General features: G+C 44.2%; 1 protein-coding gene and 1 long non-coding RNA gene across 2 annotated transcripts in view; one reads left to right on the top strand and one right to left on the bottom strand.

Moving 5' to 3' along the window:
* The window catches only part of LRP8 (LDL receptor related protein 8), a 79,708-nt gene extending 67,638 nt beyond the window's left edge, over positions 1 to 12,070 (top strand). Inside the window, exons 13-17 of the mRNA XM_024739253.1 lie at positions 250 to 402; positions 1,282 to 1,506; positions 4,130 to 4,198; positions 7,984 to 8,156; positions 11,586 to 12,070. Coding sequence (XP_024595021.1) covers positions 250 to 402; positions 1,282 to 1,506; positions 4,130 to 4,198; positions 7,984 to 8,156; positions 11,586 to 11,624 — 659 coding nt within the window. The 3' untranslated portion in view covers positions 11,625 to 12,070. The remainder of the gene's footprint in view (positions 1 to 249; positions 403 to 1,281; positions 1,507 to 4,129; positions 4,199 to 7,983; positions 8,157 to 11,585) is intronic.
* Positions 12,071 to 14,224: 2,154 nt separating this feature from the next.
* LOC112395856 (uncharacterized) lies at positions 14,225 to 19,320 on the bottom strand. Its single transcript, XR_003002460.1, has 3 exons — positions 18,289 to 19,320; positions 16,042 to 16,178; positions 14,225 to 15,400 (listed from the first exon to the last, which is right to left on the bottom strand). It is a non-coding gene; the product is annotated as an uncharacterized LOC112395856 (long non-coding RNA).
* Positions 19,321 to 19,323: the final 3 nt, after the last annotated feature.

The following is a 19,323-nucleotide window of genomic DNA, read 5'->3' as shown; positions in this document are numbered from 1 at the left end:
TTATACAGCAGAAACTAACACACCGTTGTAAAGCAATTATACTCCAATAAAGATGTTTAAAAAAAAAAAAGGAAGAAAGAGTGGGGATAAAACAGCAGGTACAGTGAAGGAAGGTGCCCAGTAAAAGTAGTAGAGAAATCGTTTTGATTTAGCCGAGTGGGAAGGGCCTCGTGCGTCGGGGAGGGAGAGCCTGGCACATCCCGTCTGTGCCACAGTACTCTCTCTCCCCATCTCTCTCTGTGCCATTAGCTGCAGATGCCTGCGAGCTGAGTGCCCAGCCCAATGGAGGCTGTGAGTACCTGTGCCTTCCTGCTCCTCAGATGTCCAGCCACTCCCCCAAGTACACTTGTGCCTGTCCTGACACAATGCGACTGGGCCCTGACATGAAGAGGTGCTACCGAGGTGAGCAGAGCTACTGGGAGGGATGGCCCCTGGCAATGCCAGACCCCATCTGCTGAAATTTTCCTCGACTTCTGGAAAACCATGAGCTCCTGGTCTTCCTCCATCTTCTCTGGCTACTTGTTGCCTTTTGCAGGCTCCTCTTCTGTACCGACCTTGAATGCTGGTGTCCCATAGGGTCCCTCCAAGGCTTTCTCTTCTCACTCCCGAGAAAAATGCACATACACATACAACATTTTAAATTCAGTTTCAGGGGGATCAGGAATCCCCTGAAGACCTCAAATTAAGAAACCTTGATCCCCATGGCTTTGATTACTATTTATATGCAGGTGACTATGATCTTGCCTGTTTCTCACCCAGAACTTAACACACTATCTAGCAGCCCTCTTGTGATATGATTGGGACTAACAGTCAGTTAATACTTCAACCATATAAGTTTACATCCATCCTCCAGTCTCGATGGAGGCACGAGGCCTTTTGTTTGAGCATATAAGTCTGCTGTAGCATTCGTGATCTCCAGGTTCAATTGTTTAAAGTGGAGTGAGAATTTGAACCTAAGAGTGTACCAGTATACATGCAAACTCCTTCTAGATTTATATAATTTCCACTCCTCCCAGTCTTTTATCGTGGTCTTGCCCACACCTAATTCTATAGCATTGTCCTAATGACTCATCTTTATCAAATCGAAATGCAGTATAAACACAGACAAGATGCTTGGCATTCAGCTAAAGTAAAACTCATAGCCCATTCAGTAGGATTAGGGAAGGAGTTTGAGCTGAGCCATGAGGATGCGTTCATAAGTATACTTCATCGAGGCAATAATTTAGGCACTAAAAGAGCAAAATTCTTTGTCCAGTGACCTTCATGATATTTCCCCCGCAGCACCTCAGTCTACCTCAACTACAATGTTAGCCTCCACCACAACGAGGACAGTAGCCGACACCACCAGAGCCCCTGGGACCACCGTCCACAGCCCCGCCTACCAGAACCACAGCATAGAGACACCGAGCCTGGCAGCAGCGGTCCCAAGCTCAGTTAGTGTCCCCAGGGCTCCCAGCATCAACCCGTCTACCCCAAGCCCTGCAACCAGCAACCACTCCCAGCACCGTAAGGAAATGAGTTCTGCCTTCTTTCATGACGCGGGGGGGTCCTAGGGAAGCCAGGATCGGGGGAGCTGTGGGAAGAAGTGGTCATACCAGAGCTAAATAGTGGCTGTCTACAAGGAGGAAGCAGCGGGAGGAAGAGTGCCAACCCGCAATTTAGGAGTCACAGGTGCTCCTACCTTATAGAGGGTCTCGAGGGAAGCTACCTCCTATCTCTGAGCCTCAGTTTCCTCACCTACAAAGTAGGGTAATAATAACCCTTCCCCTACCTGCTTCGCAAGGTTGCCACGAGAGCAGAGGCATCCGTGTAAACAGAAGTGCTCATGCACACAGCCTCTGCTGACTCTGATAGTGTGTCTGTGTCCCACGTTACTGACATGTATGAGGGAGCATCCCTCAGATTTGGAAGTTTCAAATGCCCTGGTCTCAGTTCTCAGCACTCTCGGGAGGTTCCCCATATAGTGATATCCTTCACTGTGGTCTGTTAGTGCCTCTGCAAACCCTGGGATGAAAATAATTAAGTTCACCACTTATTAAATCATCGGGAGCAGTAATTGTCACTGCTAGAAATGTTCTATCTCATTAACCAGCAAATACCTTTTAAATTGAGTTACCTGCTGGGGGAGTTCATTTAAGAGGGTAAACTATCTTTTAAATTTTTTCCCATATGTGCATGGCCCAGAAACTAAGCAGCGTGGTAGCACCTTAATAATCAGGCCCATCTTGCCAGCAGGAGCGCTTTCAGAGTTGAGCGCTTAACCTGAAGTTCGGAGAGGCAGGTGGGTCGCGTGTGAAGTCTAGTTCCTTTCACTTGGGCTGAGCCTCCAACCAGGGGGTCTCCCCACTGGCTTCATCACGCTCTAGGCTTTAATATCACTGTCCTGTGTTTGCTTGGGACCCGGAGGGAGAGGAGAACGGCATTTCCACAGTAAACTTTGTAAGCAGTGCAGCTCTTTTCTCCCCTTAATAATTAGGTTCCCTTGGAGTAACTTGGAGAAACAGACACACTGAGAGGATAGCATTTGGGCCGTTTCCAGGAGACAATCATCTCCTCTCTTGGAGCAAATGATAGCTCCTCTCCACACCTCAGAGGGCTGTCATGAGGATCCAAGGGAAAACTGCTTTTTAAACTAAAAAGTTCTGTACAGATGTTATAATGAAGATGAGTGTAAGAGAGTGGAAAAGATGGCACAACCTACTTTTAAAAATATATAGTACGGGCTTCCCTGGTGGCGCAGTGGTTGAGAGTCTGCCTGCTAACGCGGAGGACACAGGTTCGAGCCCTGGTCTGGGAAGATCCCACATGCCGCGGAGCAACTGGGCCCGTGAGCCACAACTGCTGAGCCTGCGCGTCTGGAGCCTGTGCTCCGCAACAAGAGAGGCCACGATAGTGAGAGGCCCGCGCATCGCGATGAAGAGTGGCCCCCGCTTGCCACAACTAGAGAAAGCCCTCACACAGAAACGAAGACCCAACACAGCCCAAAATAAATAAATTAATTAAAAAATATATATATATAGTACAATTTCCAAGCACTTTTCAGTTTAGAAAGTGCTTTTATCTACCCTATTCAGGCCTCACAACAACCCCTACCCCACTCCCTGGCCTGTCTGAACTAGGCAAGGCTGTGCCAGAGACTGTGCTAAGTAAGCATTTTACATGAATTATCTCATTTAATCTTCACAATATCCCTAGGAAGCAGGTGTATAATTATCCCCATTCTAAAGATAAAGAAATATAATATTTATAATATATAACAACTTGCCCAAGGTCACAGAAGTAGTAAGTAGTAGAGTCAGGATTTGAACCCTAGAAGTCTGACCCAGGAGCCTGTGCTCTGGATTCCACTATGCTATACTGTGTCTCATTTTAATTACTCATTAAAAATAAACTGACAGGGGCTTCCCTGGTGGCGCAGTGGTTGAGAATCTGCCAGCCAATGCAGGGGACACGGGTTCGCGCCCTGGTCTGGGAAGATCCCACATGCCGCGGAGCAACTGGGCCCGTGAGCCACACCTACTGAGCCTGCGCGTCTGGAGCCTGTGCTCCACAACAAGAGAGGCCATGATAGTGAGAGGCCCACGCAATGCGATGAAGAGTGGCCCCCGCTCGCCGCAACTAGAGAAAGCCCTCACACAGAAACGAAGACCCAACACAGCCAAAAATAAAAATAAATAAATTTATTTAAAAAAAAAAAACTGATGATGCAGATGGACAGACAGACCACCAGAAATAAGAGAGACAAAACAACAGATACTGGCTGAAAAAGGCAATTGCCCCAGGTAGCCAGCAACATAAAGACCTAAGGGCTCAGCCCCGAGCTTCCTACCACCCAAATACTGTGGAAAGGGTAAGGGATTTAGGTCACAAATCCTGGGTTTGAATCCCAGCTCTGCCACTTCTCTGTGGGTCCCCCAAACCCCAAGAAGACTCAGTTTCCTCATCTGTGAAATGGAGATGACCTCTGTCCTGATAAGATCTGGGAAGACGAAATTATTAAGCAGTAGCCGGGATCACCATTTTGGAACGGGGGCAAGAAGCAGTTGGGTAGTTTTTACTGCTTGAGGCCAGCAGGGACTTGGGACTCACAGTGATGGAGCGTCGTTCTGCTAATGTTTGTGTTTTGCAGATGGGAATGAAAGTGGCAAGATGGGCTCAACCGTCACTGCTGCTGTCATTGGGATCATTGTGCCTATGGGTGAGTGTGGCCCCAAGTCACTGGTGAGAAGAGAGAGACCCTGCCCGAGGTCTGGGTAAAAGCACTGGAAGGATAGAGCGCTTAGCACAGGGACCTCTCTCACTGACTTTTTCTGCCCTGGCCGCCTTCCTGCACACCTCCCAGTCCTGATTTAGTTTGGTTTCTTAGCTTGGCACACCAGGCTCTTCAGGACCTGGCCCCAGACAACTATCCACATATTTCCCCCACTACCCCTCACGGATACTCTACACACCAGCCACGTGAAGCCAAACTGTAGGCTCCACGGGGACAGGTCTGGTGTCTCTCTTGCTCGCCACTCTCCCCAGCTCTTAGCAGTGTCTGGCACAGGGGAGGAAATAAAGTATTTGTCAAATTAATGAGTAGAAAAAACATACATTAAAAAAAATTCATAGAGCTGCTTGCCATTCCTTTAATTGATCGTGCTATCTTGCTTGCTTTCTGTTTCATTTTCAACAAACATTTATCAAGCAGCTATGATGTACCAGATTCTGTGATAAGAGGAGGGAAGGTGATTAAAAATAAGTAAGACATGGTTCTTGTCCTCCAAAAGTTTATAGACTTGTTGGAGAGACACACATAACACAGATAATTTGATTCTGACATGGTAAGTCCTAAAATGAAGCCATATGCAGTTCAGTAGAAGTGCTGAGGAGGCACTTATCTTGGAATTGGGAGAGGAAGGAAGCGGACAGGGGAGGGTTCCTAGTGGAAAAGTTATTTGAGCCAAATCAGCCAAGTGAAGAAGGATCAAGAGCAACCCAAGCAGGTGAAGACAACATGGGCAAAGCCAGGAATGGGGATGGCATGGGAGGGCGGGAGTGGGGTGGGTTTGGAATATGGCCAGAATATAACATTTGGTTAAACCTCACAGAGAGCCATGTGGGCTGATTCATTCTCTCTTACCCTGATATTCACTTAGTGTCCTGCACATCCTGTCTCTCATACCAGTCTCTTCTCTTGGTCGGATCTTTGAATTGCGATTGTCCATTCATCGTTTTATCTCCCTTACTTGCCCATGTGTAGTACCTCAAGGATAAGGACTTGGCCCTTTTATCCTAAGAATCCCCAATATGGTGGTGAGTTAGCGAGTGAATGTTTTAAAAACTTCAACACCATCCAAGGGACTGTGCGAGGCGCCAAGGATCCAGGGAAGAAAAAGAGAAAAGACTTTAAGAGCTTTCAGTTTGGGGCTTCCCTGGTGGCGCAGTGGTTGAGAGTCCGCCTGCCGATGCAGGGGACACGGGTTCGTGCCCCGGTCCGGGAAGATCCCACATGCCGCGGAGCGGCTGGGCCTGTGAGCCATGGCCACTGAGCTTGCGCGTCCGGAGCCTGTGCCCCGCAACGGGAGAGGCCACAACAGCGAGAGGCCCGCATACTGCAAAAAAAAAAAAAAAAGAGTTTTTAGTAAGACTTAATCATAAAAAAGGTGATACAAGAGAGGTGTTACTACATATTATAAGGTGCTGTAATAGAGACCCGACGCTCTGTGGAGGAGAGGGAGTGGCACTTCTAAAGAAGGTGGCATTCGAATTGGCCTTGAAAGGCTTTATTAGTAAAGATGATGGTGAAACTATTCCAGGCTCATTTTGAGTAAAGTGGAAAATACTCAGCATTGTTTAGTGAAAGAGAAATCAACTCCTCTCCTGCCATACTCTGCTCCATAGAAGGGCATGTGTATGCTGTCTCCCTGATGTAACCTGCCCTAATAGAATCATTATTTTAAATTTCTGCTTATCTGAGGGCTGAAAGATGAATATTCTTTCCCTGATATTTCCCTGGGAGGCAGAGTATCTTTTCACAAGCGTATTGGCCATTTACATTTCATCCTTTATGAATTGCCTATTCACAGTCTCTTCTTATTTTTCTATTGGTTCCTTGTCTTATTCTTACTTATTTGTAGAAATATTTATACATCATTAATGTTAAACCTTTGTAATATATGTTACAAATCATTTCTCCCATCCTGCCACTTGATTTTTAGAATTTGTTTATGCATGAATTAAAAATGTTTAAGTATCAGATCTGTTAATCTACATTATGACTTCTGGGCTTTGTGTCTTGCTTAGGAAGGTCTGCCTCATTCTAAATTATTAAAATATCTCTCTATATATTTTTCTACTATTTTAAGCATTTTTTAGTATCAATTATTAATCCATTTGGAATTTAGAATGCAGCAAGAGGTAGTGATTTAAGTATTTTTTTCTACATGCTTGTCTAGTTTTCACAAGACCATTATTGAATAGTCCATCTTTTCCTTCTGACTTGAATTGTCATCTTATTGTAAACTATATGCCTATACATGCTTTGATCTGCTTTTAGGCTGTTTATTCTCCACCAATTCCTATATACTATTCCTATATACTCGAAACACAAATTTATGATTTGTTTTAATGTCTAATAGGGTATTATTAATCTTGGAACATTTTCTTCGTTATTTTTATTCAATTTCTCTTCTAAGTGAACTTTAGAATCATCTTGTTAATTCTATAAAACTTATGATGGAATCTTATGCCTTGGGTATATAAATTGATGCGGGGAGAATTTCTATTTTTACAACATTGAACCTTCCCATCGAGGAACATGACATATCTCTCTATTTATTTGAGCCTTCTTTTATGGCCTTCAGTAGAATTGCATAGGTCACATAGGACTTGCACATTCCTTATTGGGTTATCCCAAGTATTTTATAGTTTTTTGTTGGGCTATTATGAATATTTTCTTATTCCATCCATTTTCTAATTGTTTATTGCTGATTAATAAGAAAGCTATTGATTTTTTTCTGTTGATTCTTGATGAACTAAAATCATTTCTAATAGTTTTTCATCTGCTTTTCTAAGATTTTCCAAGCATACAATATCTGTTAATGACAGTTTGATTTCTCCCTTTCCCACGTGTGCCCTTCAATTCTTTATTTGGTCTCACTGCATAGCTAGATCTCTGGGACAACAAATACTAGCAGCGATAACAGACATCCTTGCCCTGTTCTTATCTTTATGTATATCAGTTATTATTGATTATTATAATCTTACCAAAGTATTGTAGAAACCCCCTCTATAGCATCCTAGATAGCTATCACCCAGCCTCCACTTGAATGCTCACGGTGACTGCTTACTATCTCGTGAAGCTGCTTGCCCCATTTTCTCCCGGCTCTATCTGAGAACTTCCTCCTTTACTCATTAATATATCCATTTATTTTAACTCAGAACCTGTGTTTCCCTGCTGTGTTCCCTTCTAGAGATGCTCCTCTTCTTGCAGAGCCCCAGCTGTGGAAAGAAACCCTCCACCCTCCACCCTCCACCCTCCACTTCTGGGAGAGAATGGTTTCTTAGAGAAATCCAGGGAAGTAGCAGTATTAGGGCAAGAGTGTGGTGAAGAAATTCACTCACTCACTCAGCATGTTACTGAGCACCTACTCGCTACTGGGCAGAAAGGAGGCACGGTCCCTGCCTTCAAAGAGCCCAGTCTAGTTGGGGGTACACATATATGAAGTACAACACTGTGGTCTGGGAACACACGTGAGGGAACAACTGACTGTACCGTGAGAGGTTGAGAAAGTCTTCACTTTTGAGCTGGATCTTGAAGGATGAGTAGTTAATGAACGAAGAGCTAGGAGAAGGGCTTCCCAGCAGCAGAAAAAGAATATGCAGAAACAGAGCCTGGGAACAAGGGGCAGCCAAGCTGGAGAGGTGGCGAGAAATGCACTGATGTCTGGGCAACGGGCTGGAGCCTGCTGGAGATCCACTGTAACGTATCTCTTCCTCCAGTGGTTATAGCCCTGCTGTGCATGAGTGGCTACCTGATCTGGAGAAACTGGAAGCGGAAGAACACCAAAAGCATGAATTTCGACAACCCTGTATACAGGAAAACGACAGAAGAAGAGGATGAGGATGAGCTCCACATAGGGAGGGCTGCTCAGATTGGCCATGTCTATCCAGCAGTAAGTGTTCCTTGCTGGAAGAATTCCTTCCTTCCTTTCCTCCCTTCTTCCTTCCCTCCCTTCCTCCCTTCTTTCCCTCCTTCCCTCCTTCCTTCCTTCTTTCCCTCCCTCCCTCCCTCCTTCCCTCCTTTAGACATTTATCAATAACCTACCATGTGCCAGGCACTGTTCTAGGCCCTGGGGACACAGGAATGCTGGGGTAGGTGGTTGGGATAGAAGGGTATCAGGACCACCTTGTACCTAGAGGCTCTTCCTGGAGGAAAGAGGCCTGTCTTTGTGCTGAATACGTTTTCAGAACCTTTGGCCTAGAAAGGCAACTGTGGCCATTCAGTTCAAATGCATTCATTTCAGTGAACAATGTATACCAGTTATGTGCCAAGTACCACATAAGATACCAAGTGTTCAAAAGTAAAGAAGGGATGTACTTGCTCCCAGGGAGCTGGTGGGGGAGTTAGAGGGTCACTGGCTATTGAACAGCTGTGTGCTGAGTGCCATGGTGGAAGCTCAAGGGTCCCCTCTTCTAGGAAGCTTTCCCTGGTTTCTCTGTTCTCTCACCACCTCTCTCCATCACAGCACCTGTCACACTATAGTCTACTTATCTTTTTACTCATTGGTCTCCCCGCTAGAACGTGAGCTCCTTGAGGGCAAGATTGTCTGATTAATGTTTCCCTGGTGCCTAGCACAGCATATTTGGCTCCCAGTAAGTATTTGTTGAACCAGTGCTATGGAAACATCAACAAAGGTGACAGAAGAACTGTGTCCTTGGAAGATTCATAGCAGTCTTCCACGTAGAGAAGGAGGAAAGTGGCATTCCAGAAAGAAGCATGTGCAAAGGCTGAGAGGCACGACAGGGCATGGCTTGTTGGGGGATCAAGGACCACAAAGTGGCTGGAGCACATGTCATGGTTGTATAGCGGAGTCGGGGCTGGGTGTGACCTCATAGGTCATCCAGTCCATCCCCCTGTCAGGCAATCAGCAGCTTTGATCACCCACTGTGGGCAGAGCCCTGTCTTGGGGAGACCAGAGAAATGGAAGACCCAGCCCCCGCCCTCAAGGAGCTTTTTGTCTTGCCGGGGGAACCAAGGTCACAGCTGCACCAACTCCCGAAGAACCCTCTTTCCGAGCTGCCTGTCGTCAAGTGCAAGGTAGGGCAGTGCCACTCTGAGTCTGAGGGGCTGATGAGCGAGGGCATGAACCAGGCAGGTGCAGTCAATCCTAGAAGGCTTTCTGGTTCTAGAAGGCTGCAAACTGTGAGTTGGGTGTCGGGGCAAAGATGAAAGATGGGTTAGTTGCAGACCAAGGAAATGGCATGTGGAAGAAATGACTGAGTACGGGGCAGGACAGACAGAATTGCTGCTGAAGCTAATTGCTCGTGAAGGGGAGACGTGGGAAATGAGGTCAAGCAAGTGAGGAGCGTTAGCAGATGGCCTTGAGGGTCCTTAACCTTGGCCAATCCAAGCAGACAGTTGCTTAACCAATTTTTAAAGATCAGAGGGGGCACAGTGGAAGAAATGTTGAGCTTAGAGTGGAGATGACTCCCAGTTTCACTATTCCACAGCTCTGTGATCTCAGTCCCTTCTTTCTGATTACTTTTATTTGTAAAATGGGAATAATAACCCCCATTCTCTCTGCTGCCTAAGTTTATAAAGTCCAAGTGAGATAGCACATGTGAGAGTGCTTTGTGAGTTATAAAGCGCTCTGCACATGTAAAGTGTCATTGTTTCCACAGAAGGAAACAACCACTCAGGAGGAGCTATTCCTGATGAATCTAAGGCCTGAAGAATTAAGCTCCTGCCAACTGCAGAGAAATAGAGTAGGAGAGTGAGGATATTGACATTTAGTAAGAACCTACTGTGTATCAGACGCTACTCAGTGTTTTACATGTATTTTCTTGTTTAGTCTTTACAGGAACCTATATACTTGATATTGTTAACCCCATTTTGCAGATGAGGAAACTGAGACTCAGAGAAATTGAATAACTTACCTAGGATCACAACTAGGAAGTGGTAGAACCAGGATTGAAACTCCTATCTGTATGTACACAAAAGCCCATGCTCTTTCCACTATTTCTCAGGGTATATGGCCTTGAAGGTGGAAATCAGTATTCTCAACAGCCTGTTCTCTCCCCTGTCCCCTTCTCAGGTAGCTCCACCATCACTGCTAGGACCTGACTTTGGCCTAGAGATCTATCTTGAGGAGAGTGGGAGGGTCACAGACTAGAAAAAGATAGTCTAGTGGAGCAAGGCCATGACATTCATGCAAAACCACAAATAATCCAAAGGTGATTTGAAAGGCAGTGGAGTTACTTTTTATTGTTTATAGAATGTTCAGAGACGGGAAATGCTAGTCTGGTTCTATCTTATGCTGGTTAGGTTGATTTAGAATACTCTGGACCCCATGTGTGTTAGGTACTACATTAAGCACCCTACATACATGATCCCATTTGATTTCCCAACAACCCTATGAGGTAGGTCCTATTAGTACTCCCATTGAACATGATGAAACCGAGGCTCAGAGACGTGAAGTGGCTAGCTCAAATTCATATAGCGATGAGAAAGATCTTGAAACAATGGGGTCTATCCGAAGGAGGGTATCCAGGAAATGGAAGAGTGGGACACAGCATTATATCGGGACCAGGTTGGGGAAGCTAGATGTGTAGCCTGGAGAAGAAAACACTCAGAAGGAAGGGAAGGGAACACAAACACTGAAAATTTCAAGTGTTGTCTGTGTAGAACTCTCTGAGTCTAAGAGAGAGAATCAGGGAACGTCGGAAGATATAAAGAAGCAGATTTCATGACAATATAGGAAAGAACTTAAGTCCACTGTCCACAATGGAATAGACTGGCTCAAGGGTTAGTGGGTGGTCAGCCATTTGTGGCAGAGGGAAGTCTAGTACCTAATGACTAGAAAGTTGGGGAGAGGGAAAGTGGGATTAAACTTAATTGATCTCCACTGCCTTCCAATTCTGGATAATTAGTTGGGAGGGGTGCAACCTTCCTGATTGTGACTAGCGTGCTAGAGACAAGTAGCTAATGGCCTGGGATTAAACATTTGCCAAAGCTAACCCACTGAAGTTAAGCAAACCTAAAATCCTGTAAGGGAGGATGGAGAAAGTTTAGATCTCCACAGCCCTCCTCTTTACAGAGGCAGAACAGAATAATGAAAAAAGCTATAGCTCTCGATTCATACAGATCTGGGTTCAAATTGAGTTCACCCGCTTGCTATATGATCCAGGACAAATGCTGTTTAAGCTCGTTGAGTCTCAGTTTTCTCATCTGTAAAATAAATATGACAAACGTGTCTTCTGAGGTAGCTTCTTGAAGAGTATGTGAGCTACTGCCTATAAAGTAATAGAATTTCTGGTACCTTGTGATCTAATAAATAGCTCCAGTGGGTCTAATGATGATTTCTTTGCTCTGTCTCCCCCAGCGAGTGGCATTAAGCCTTGAAGATGATGGACTGCCCTGAGGATGGGACCACTCCCTTCGTGCCTCACGGAATTCAGTCCCATGCACTACACCCTGGATGGTGTATGCCTGGATGGAAGGGTTTCTGTACATGAGTCCGTGTGTCTGTGTGTGTGTGTGCGTGTGTAATTTTTTTTAATTTATATTGCGGAAAGGTAACCACAAAGTTATGATGAACTGCAAACATCCAAAGGATGTGAGAGTTTTTATATGTATAATGTTTTATACACTTTTTAACTGGTTGCACTACCCATGAGGAATTCATGGAATAGCTACTGCTGAGTGACTAACGTGATGTACATAACCAAATGGGGCCGATGGTACAGTAGCTTACTCATCATTTAAAAATTATATTTACAGAGGGTATTTGGTTTTGGGGGGCTTTTTTAGGTTTCAGAGGTTTTTTTTTTGTAAATAGAATGATTATGCTTTGTGGCTATCCATCAACATAAGTAAAACGAAGAAAACACTTCAACTCCCTCTCCCATTTAGATTATTTATTAACATATTTCAAAAATAAGATTAGTTCTATAAGTAATTTACAGAGGTGAGAGTATTTATTTTTGGTATGATTGGCCTACCACCTGGACTCTGTGTGCATTTATGTTTATGTGTGTATGTGAGTGAGAAAGAAAAATCTGTAGAGAAGAGGCACACCTATGGCTGTTGTTCAGATACATAAAGATAAATATATTTTAAAACAGTCCACAAGAAGGGTTATCTGTAGTTTTCAGAGAAGCCTTTGGAAATTTGGATCAGAAAAGAGATACCATGGTTTGTGCAAACATGCAGTGGGGAGAGGTAGATCTTTTCTGCCTCTGACTGTTCTTGGGATTCCAATCAGTCAGCAAAAGGCCCTCAGCTCACCCGTGGCTACTGTGGTTCTCTTCTGTGGCTAAAGCCAGTGTACAGACTTCACACAGTACCCAAAGTTCCCGCGAGCTCAGGTGAGAACATGCCTGAACCTTGGCTACTCCTTGTTTTAAAGTTCAGCATTTCAAGTAACTTCATTTTCTTTTAGGACACTTGGGTTGAATTCACTGTTTCCTCTGAAGCACACTGAGGGTGCCATCCTTACTTATAGAGAGCTAAATGGAGATGTTTCTTGAACAGCCCAAGTTTACTGTTGGGACTGGCTCAGGCACTGACCTCTGAGTATGCTATGGGTTGAGGATGAGGATGGAGGAACAGGTTTTGTTACATCTCTATTTCTCCCTTCCCCTTTCTCTCTACCATTTCCTTTACGTGGAGAAAACAATTTAAAGTGATACATAGGTTCGTTGCCATCATGTGTTCACATAGATGAAACTAATATTTGGCTTAAATCAGAAAAAGTGGCGAAACCTAAAGTCCTGTTTGAGGGGGAAACGGCGTACACAATACTACAGTATATTGGATATATATGTTCACACAGGGATTTGGTTTACTGCTTTGTAAATAAAAGGAGAAACTCTGGGTATATGTATAGATTTTTTTTTTTCATTGTGGACACTTACTTTGCTTTTCCTGGGCCTTGGGGGAGGCAGGGAGAAGTGCACTTTTCTTTTTGTGGGGTCTACCATTGAAAAGATAATCCTACAGTCCCAGAAGGAATTCAGTCCCCGTTGGCTCTTATCCAAGGTGTGGTCTTAACTCTGCTGTTCTGCCACTTCACTCCCACTGGACAACCAGGGACAAGGTGTGACATGGAAGTGTTTGGTTTAAGTAGGAGCAGAGGACATGTATCTAACCTTAACATACCTGGAACTTGACACTTTTAAGCAAATTCCTCCCCTTCTACTCCCCAGCTGCCCCCAACTCTGTGAAGCTTGGATGTCTCACCAGCTTGATACCCTCTGAATTTCCAGGCAGACATTCTGGGGTTCTGTCACCCTGTTCCTAGGACCTTTCTCTACATCACTCATGGTCTCCTGTCTTCTGAGAAAATAACTGTATTCTGGAGCCTGGGCACTAAGCTTTGCATAAGCAAGCAGTTTCTTCATGATATACATGTGTTGATAGTCCTGAAACATTCATTGAGAGGGTATATGCAATTGATCTAGAATGACCAAAACCAAACAGAATTGTAAGAACAGGTGGCCAACTCCTATAGAGCTTAATCACTTACTACTATTCTTTCAAGAATGGAAAGTAAAATTATTTTTGACTGAAGAAAAATCATGAAAGTGAAAAGCACTGAAATTTACACAAAACAAGCAACTTTTTCTGTAACCTGCCTCCAAAGAAATAGAATTTCCTGGGGAAATGATAATAGTGACTAATGCATAGTTTCTAAACTTTTAGTCAGATCCTGTCCTTCACAGAAAAAAATAATGAATAGGGTCAGGATGATTCAGCCTGAGATATCAAAATGATGATGAAACACAACTTTCGGAGAGACATCCATGTTTCCTGAATATGCTACAACTGCAGTTTGGAAGAGACAGTTACGGAAGCAACCTACAAAAAACTGTGGAATACTCATGTGTTGGATGGCAGTAAATGAGATGAAATCTGAGGAGTCACGTTCATTCTTCTCTATGCTTGGATGCGTTTTGAGGTACAGTTGCACTTCTGTGGCCTTTTGCCCCTGCGTCATCATATACCTACAGCCAATAATGGATCACAGAGTCATTGGACTACAGAGCTGGAAGGAAGCTTAGAGATAAGGCCTGAAGGGCAGAAAATTTATCAGACATTTTTTTATATGTGTAAAAGAAACTAGTCCCAGCCCTTTTCCTCGCTTGCCTTTTCCAGGAGACTACTTTGGGCTGCCCGAACATTGTATCAAACCTGCTGCCTATCTCATGGCCTATCTTTCTGGTGGAATTTTGAAAGCACTGGCAGAAATATCCTTCCAGAAATGAGGAAAACTAAAATTTTATTTATTTACTCTTGATAGCATGATTACATATAAAACAGATTGAGGTAAACTGTAACCTCAGAATGAGATCGTATTTAAATGTATAGCAATAAGTACTTTTCATCCCTCCAATTCTGTGTGATTGCAATATGTATATTCATCCACTGAAACTATCTGCTAGGTACCAACTAAGTGCCAGGTACTGTGGATGTACAGGTCAGTCAAACACCTTCTGTCCTGACAGAACTCACAGAAGCAATTAGAGGAAGACATGTGGAAACAAAAAAAAAGGAATAGATATTTTGGGGGGTACTATTAGTTTACAAAGTTGTAAGAATGGGGTCAAGAAAGGCATTGTAGGAAAAATGGCCCTAAGCTAAGTCTTAGAAATTAAGTAGGGGTATCCAAGCTGCTTCAGGCAGAGGACACACTGAGCTAAGACACAGAAGCATGAAACAGCATGGGCATCTTAAGGAACTGCATGTAATTCATTGTAATGAGCAAAAGGCTCAAGGGAGACTTAGCAAGAAACGAGGCTGGATGGAAAGACAGGTTCAATGTAAGCACTTTATAGAATACTCTATTTAGTTTCTGATTCAATTAATGAAACATTTCTTGGTCATTTACTGTGTATAAAGCACCAAGTGCATCATGGAAAATGGATCAGAATGTGTTGCCAGCACTTTGCAGACATGACAGTCTTCACCCTCAAGCTTTCCTGTGGCCAAAGGGAAACAGTGACTGCTTTTCATAAATTTGAGTTGAAGTTTTTTGATACGGTCAATGAAGACTTGATAGAAGGGCAGTGGGATTTTCACAGAAGGATTCCATGTTGTCAAGAACCTCTGGGATTTTCTCAACGGTGAAAAAGAAAACTGGAAATTTTGAAGACGTGGGGTCTGCAGAGGGGGCCCCAAGCACTGCCCAGTCGGGTGCTAGGGGGAATGGAGAGAGAGCACAGGAATGTGAGCCTCTCTACCCCACTCCCTCACACCTGCTATACACTCATCATTTTACAAGATATAAATGAGTTATCAGTTAAATGCTTCAGAGTAAATAATTTCTTTTCCTGGCAATGCATGAAGATAGAGTATCAGAATCTTCTCACACTATTTTTAGGGTATTGGGGATTTTCAGGATATGGAGAACTTAGAGGTGGAGGAATTACAGCTTCAAATTTTCAGTTAATATAAGAAATCAGGAAGCTTTGTTCATTCAGGCTATGCACCGTGTACATAGTCAAGAATCAGCAGAAATCCTCTGCATTTGCAAACACTTTGTGCTATAAAGAGTAATTTTAAAAAGCCACCTGTATATGTATATATATATTTAAAGACGTGAAGGTTTTGATACTTTTTTACAAAAATTACAAGAGAAAACAAATATCTGTGCAAACCATGTGTTTTAAAATAGCATTTTGTTCTATACAAACTGTTGTTGATGTGGGGTGAGCTACTGGTTTGCAAACTCCATCACGTTGTATGCAAATGAACTTTCCTTGTTTGTCTTCCTCTGAACACCCCCAAGTGACCATATTTGATGTAACAGGCATGTTAGAATGTTGGGTCACACTCACCATTTACGCTTTTTTGTCTTGTCCTTCTGAGTTCCATTAGCTTCTGTACTCGGTCCCCTTTGCAGTCTGGTTTCTCTTCCAGAGGCAAAGGGTGGTGAGCTGCATCTCACTAATTGTACCGACACCATCTTGGTGAACTAAAACCAAATGTGGACATTTGTAAAATCAGTGCACTGTTTCTAGAGAGAGATTAAATGCATTTTCTTAAAATATGAAAGTACTGTGATGCTTTAACGAGGGGGGGAGTGAATGATATTGTGAGATAAGGACTGTCAATATTATCATTCCCATTTTAGAGATGAGAAATATGAGTGAAGAAACTTCCCAGAGTCAATAGTTATGTTTAGTGCCCCCAAAGTACGTGTAGCACATGTGGTGTTCTCTGCCTCGATTTTCCTTTTCTGCCTCTTCATCTGGCTAACTCCTATTTGTCCTTGAGTACTTTCCTTAGGAAGCCTTCTCTATTCTCTCAGACTCAGACCTAACTCATAGGGTTAGGTAATTCTGTGCTTCCACAACAAATTTTTCCATTTGTATCCCAATATTTCTGCTCTGCCTCTAACTCCCATGCCAATGAGGTTGCTTTTACCAAGGTCACCCAGGACTTCCTTGATTATAAACCTTGTAAATATTTTCAGTCCTTATCTTCCTCGACCTGGAAGCAGTATGTAACACTGTTGCCACTCCTGTCTTGAAATACTCTTATTTTGGCTTACATTGACACCATACTCCTGGTTTTTCCCCTACCTCTCTGGCTACATCTTAATCTCCTTGCCTACGAGTTTCATACTTCTAATCTTTCCATTTTCCAATCCAGTCTACAACCAGCCAGAGTGATCCTTCTAGAATGCAATAGATCATGTCATCACCACCTCTTTCCACTTTCGTGCCTAAAGCCCGTCATCCATTTTCCTTCCATTTAAATCCAGTAGCCTTGGGTTTTAGCCCAAACTCCTTAATATGGGCTGTAAGGCCCTTCATGATTAGTCTTCTACCCCTTCTCCAACCTCATTATTATATTCACAACCTTATTCTGTATTCAAACCACACAGTTCTGGGCCTTCTGTCTGGAACATTTTCTTCAGAAAGACTTCCCTTAGACCCCCTAGACTGGATTAGGAGCCACTCCATGTGCTTCCATAGTATTCTGTGCTTCCCCTATTTGTAAATTTTATCCCTACATTATAATTGCTTGTATGTTCCTTGATTGCCTCCTCTGTAAGCTCTATAAAGGTATATCTTGTTCACCACTGTATTCCCAGCACATGACACATAGTAGATGCTCATTAAATTATGCTAACTTCAGGCACATCAGACACATAGACCATGCTTTTTCAGCTATACTATGTGGCCTCATACCCCAAAACCTGAAATCACCTTATAGCCTGATTGGAGTCGGGTGTCCTTTTTCTTTTTTTTTTGCGGTACGCGGGCCTCTCATCGTTGTGGCCTCTCCCGTTATGGAGCACAGGCTCAGCGGCCATGGCTCACGGGCCCAGCCGCTCCGTGGCATGTGGGATCTTCCCGGACCGGAGCACGAACCCGTGTCCCCTGCATTGGCAGGCGGACTCTCAACCACTGCGCCACCAGGGAAGCCCAAGTTGGGTGTCCTTTAAATTTTCTCAGCACTTTTGATATTTGCCATATCTGCAGATGCCCAGATTCATCAATTACATTATAATTTTTTATAATTTCACTCTTGGAAAATAACCTTGTGGTAATTACCCAATGTCTCTAAATACTTAACTCCAACTACCACCTCAAGATTGTCATGAGGATTCGAAGAACAAGCACTTGTAAACAGACTCAGCCTAGGGGTTGACATTTATTAGGTGCCTAATACACGGTGGATCCCTTCTCTTTTTTATACAAGTTCCCTGTTATCACCCACATCCACTGTTTTTTTTTAATAAGATGCCTTATAGTAATTTACAGTTTACAAAGTATTTTCCAATTTCCAAGACATTGTTTCTTATCCTTGCAACAGCTCTGCCAGATGTATGACATTATTATGCTCATTTTAAAGATAAGAAACCTGAGGTCCAAAAAATTCAATCAGTTCACCTTTGGTCACAGTGAATCACTGTCACACAAGGGATTATTTTAATACAAATCTCCAGTGACTTTTTCCCCCCATCAGACCCACTCTACACTCTGCTACCAATTCTTTTTCTGGGAGAAAAGTAGTAATGGCAAGACTGGGAATGAGAAGAGACCACTAGCCCAAATACAGAATAGTGTACTTACAGGCGCCAAGAATGATGCCATTTCGGCATTGTCTCTAGATCCAACTCCATTTTCCCCTCTGGCTGGAACTTAGATGAACTACAGCAGGCTTCTACTAATTAGGAGTTTTGTTGCCCTTGGCCTAAGCAAGGAGGAAAATTTTTCCATAGCCAGAAAGCCTTCACAGAGGTCAACCACTTTGGCCTGAAAAGACAAGAGCCTCTTGGGCTGTAATTCTCAATCCTGACTCAACTGGAGAGCTCTGCAAAACAAAACAAAACAACGATACCGACACACAGGTCCACTGTTGGAGATTTTGGTTGAATTGGTTTGGGGTAGGGCCCAAGCACCAGTATTTTTTTAGGTGCTCCAAGGCGATCCAATTGCGCAGGCCGGGCCGAGAATCACTGCTGGGTAAGCTGTGCTGGGGAGTGGGAGATCAAATATTCAACTTAAGTCCTATTCACAGCACCTCATCTAGAGACCCGTGAGGTAGAAAGGGAAAGGAAGAAATAAAAGGTAGAAAGAGATAAAATGCGGGATAAGTGCGGCCGAGTTAGCTGCAGGGAAATGAAAAGCTCCACTGCGGATTCAGGGAAAGCGTGGCTGAGAAGGATTTCTAGAACTGATCCTTAAACAGGCAGAGTTCAGTCGGAGCGTACGTTCATTCACCGTGGTACGCCGCGTTCTCCCTTGAGGTCTCCCTTTAACCCTATTTTACTGATGAGACGACCTAGGTCCAGAGACGGTGAAGGGCCTTTTCCGACCCACACAGTCGGGTGTCCCAAATGGAGGTGGAGCCTGGGGGGACGCAGTATTCCGGGTGTTAAGCCCGAGGTCAGGCAACGCGACCTCCAGACCCCCGCCCCCCGCCGCGGGGCCCAGAAGTCCACGGACGGCTTCCGGCCTCAAGCCCAGGAGAAGGCAGGTCGACCAGCCTCAGGCCCTTCACGCCTCGGGCTGAGCCGGCAGGGCTGCACAGACCCCGCCTCCGGGGAAATGCAGCTTCATTCGGCCGGGAAGGGCGCAGCCGCCTTGTCCCACCTCCGGGTGAAT

The sequence above is a fragment of the Neophocaena asiaeorientalis genome, unplaced genomic scaffold (genome assembly GCF_003031525.2).
Source record: "Neophocaena asiaeorientalis asiaeorientalis breed wild unplaced genomic scaffold, Neophocaena_asiaeorientalis_V1.1 scaffold138, whole genome shotgun sequence".
Lineage (NCBI taxonomy): Eukaryota > Metazoa > Chordata > Mammalia > Artiodactyla > Phocoenidae > Neophocaena > Neophocaena asiaeorientalis.
This window is presented reverse-complemented; position numbering and strand designations above follow the sequence as displayed.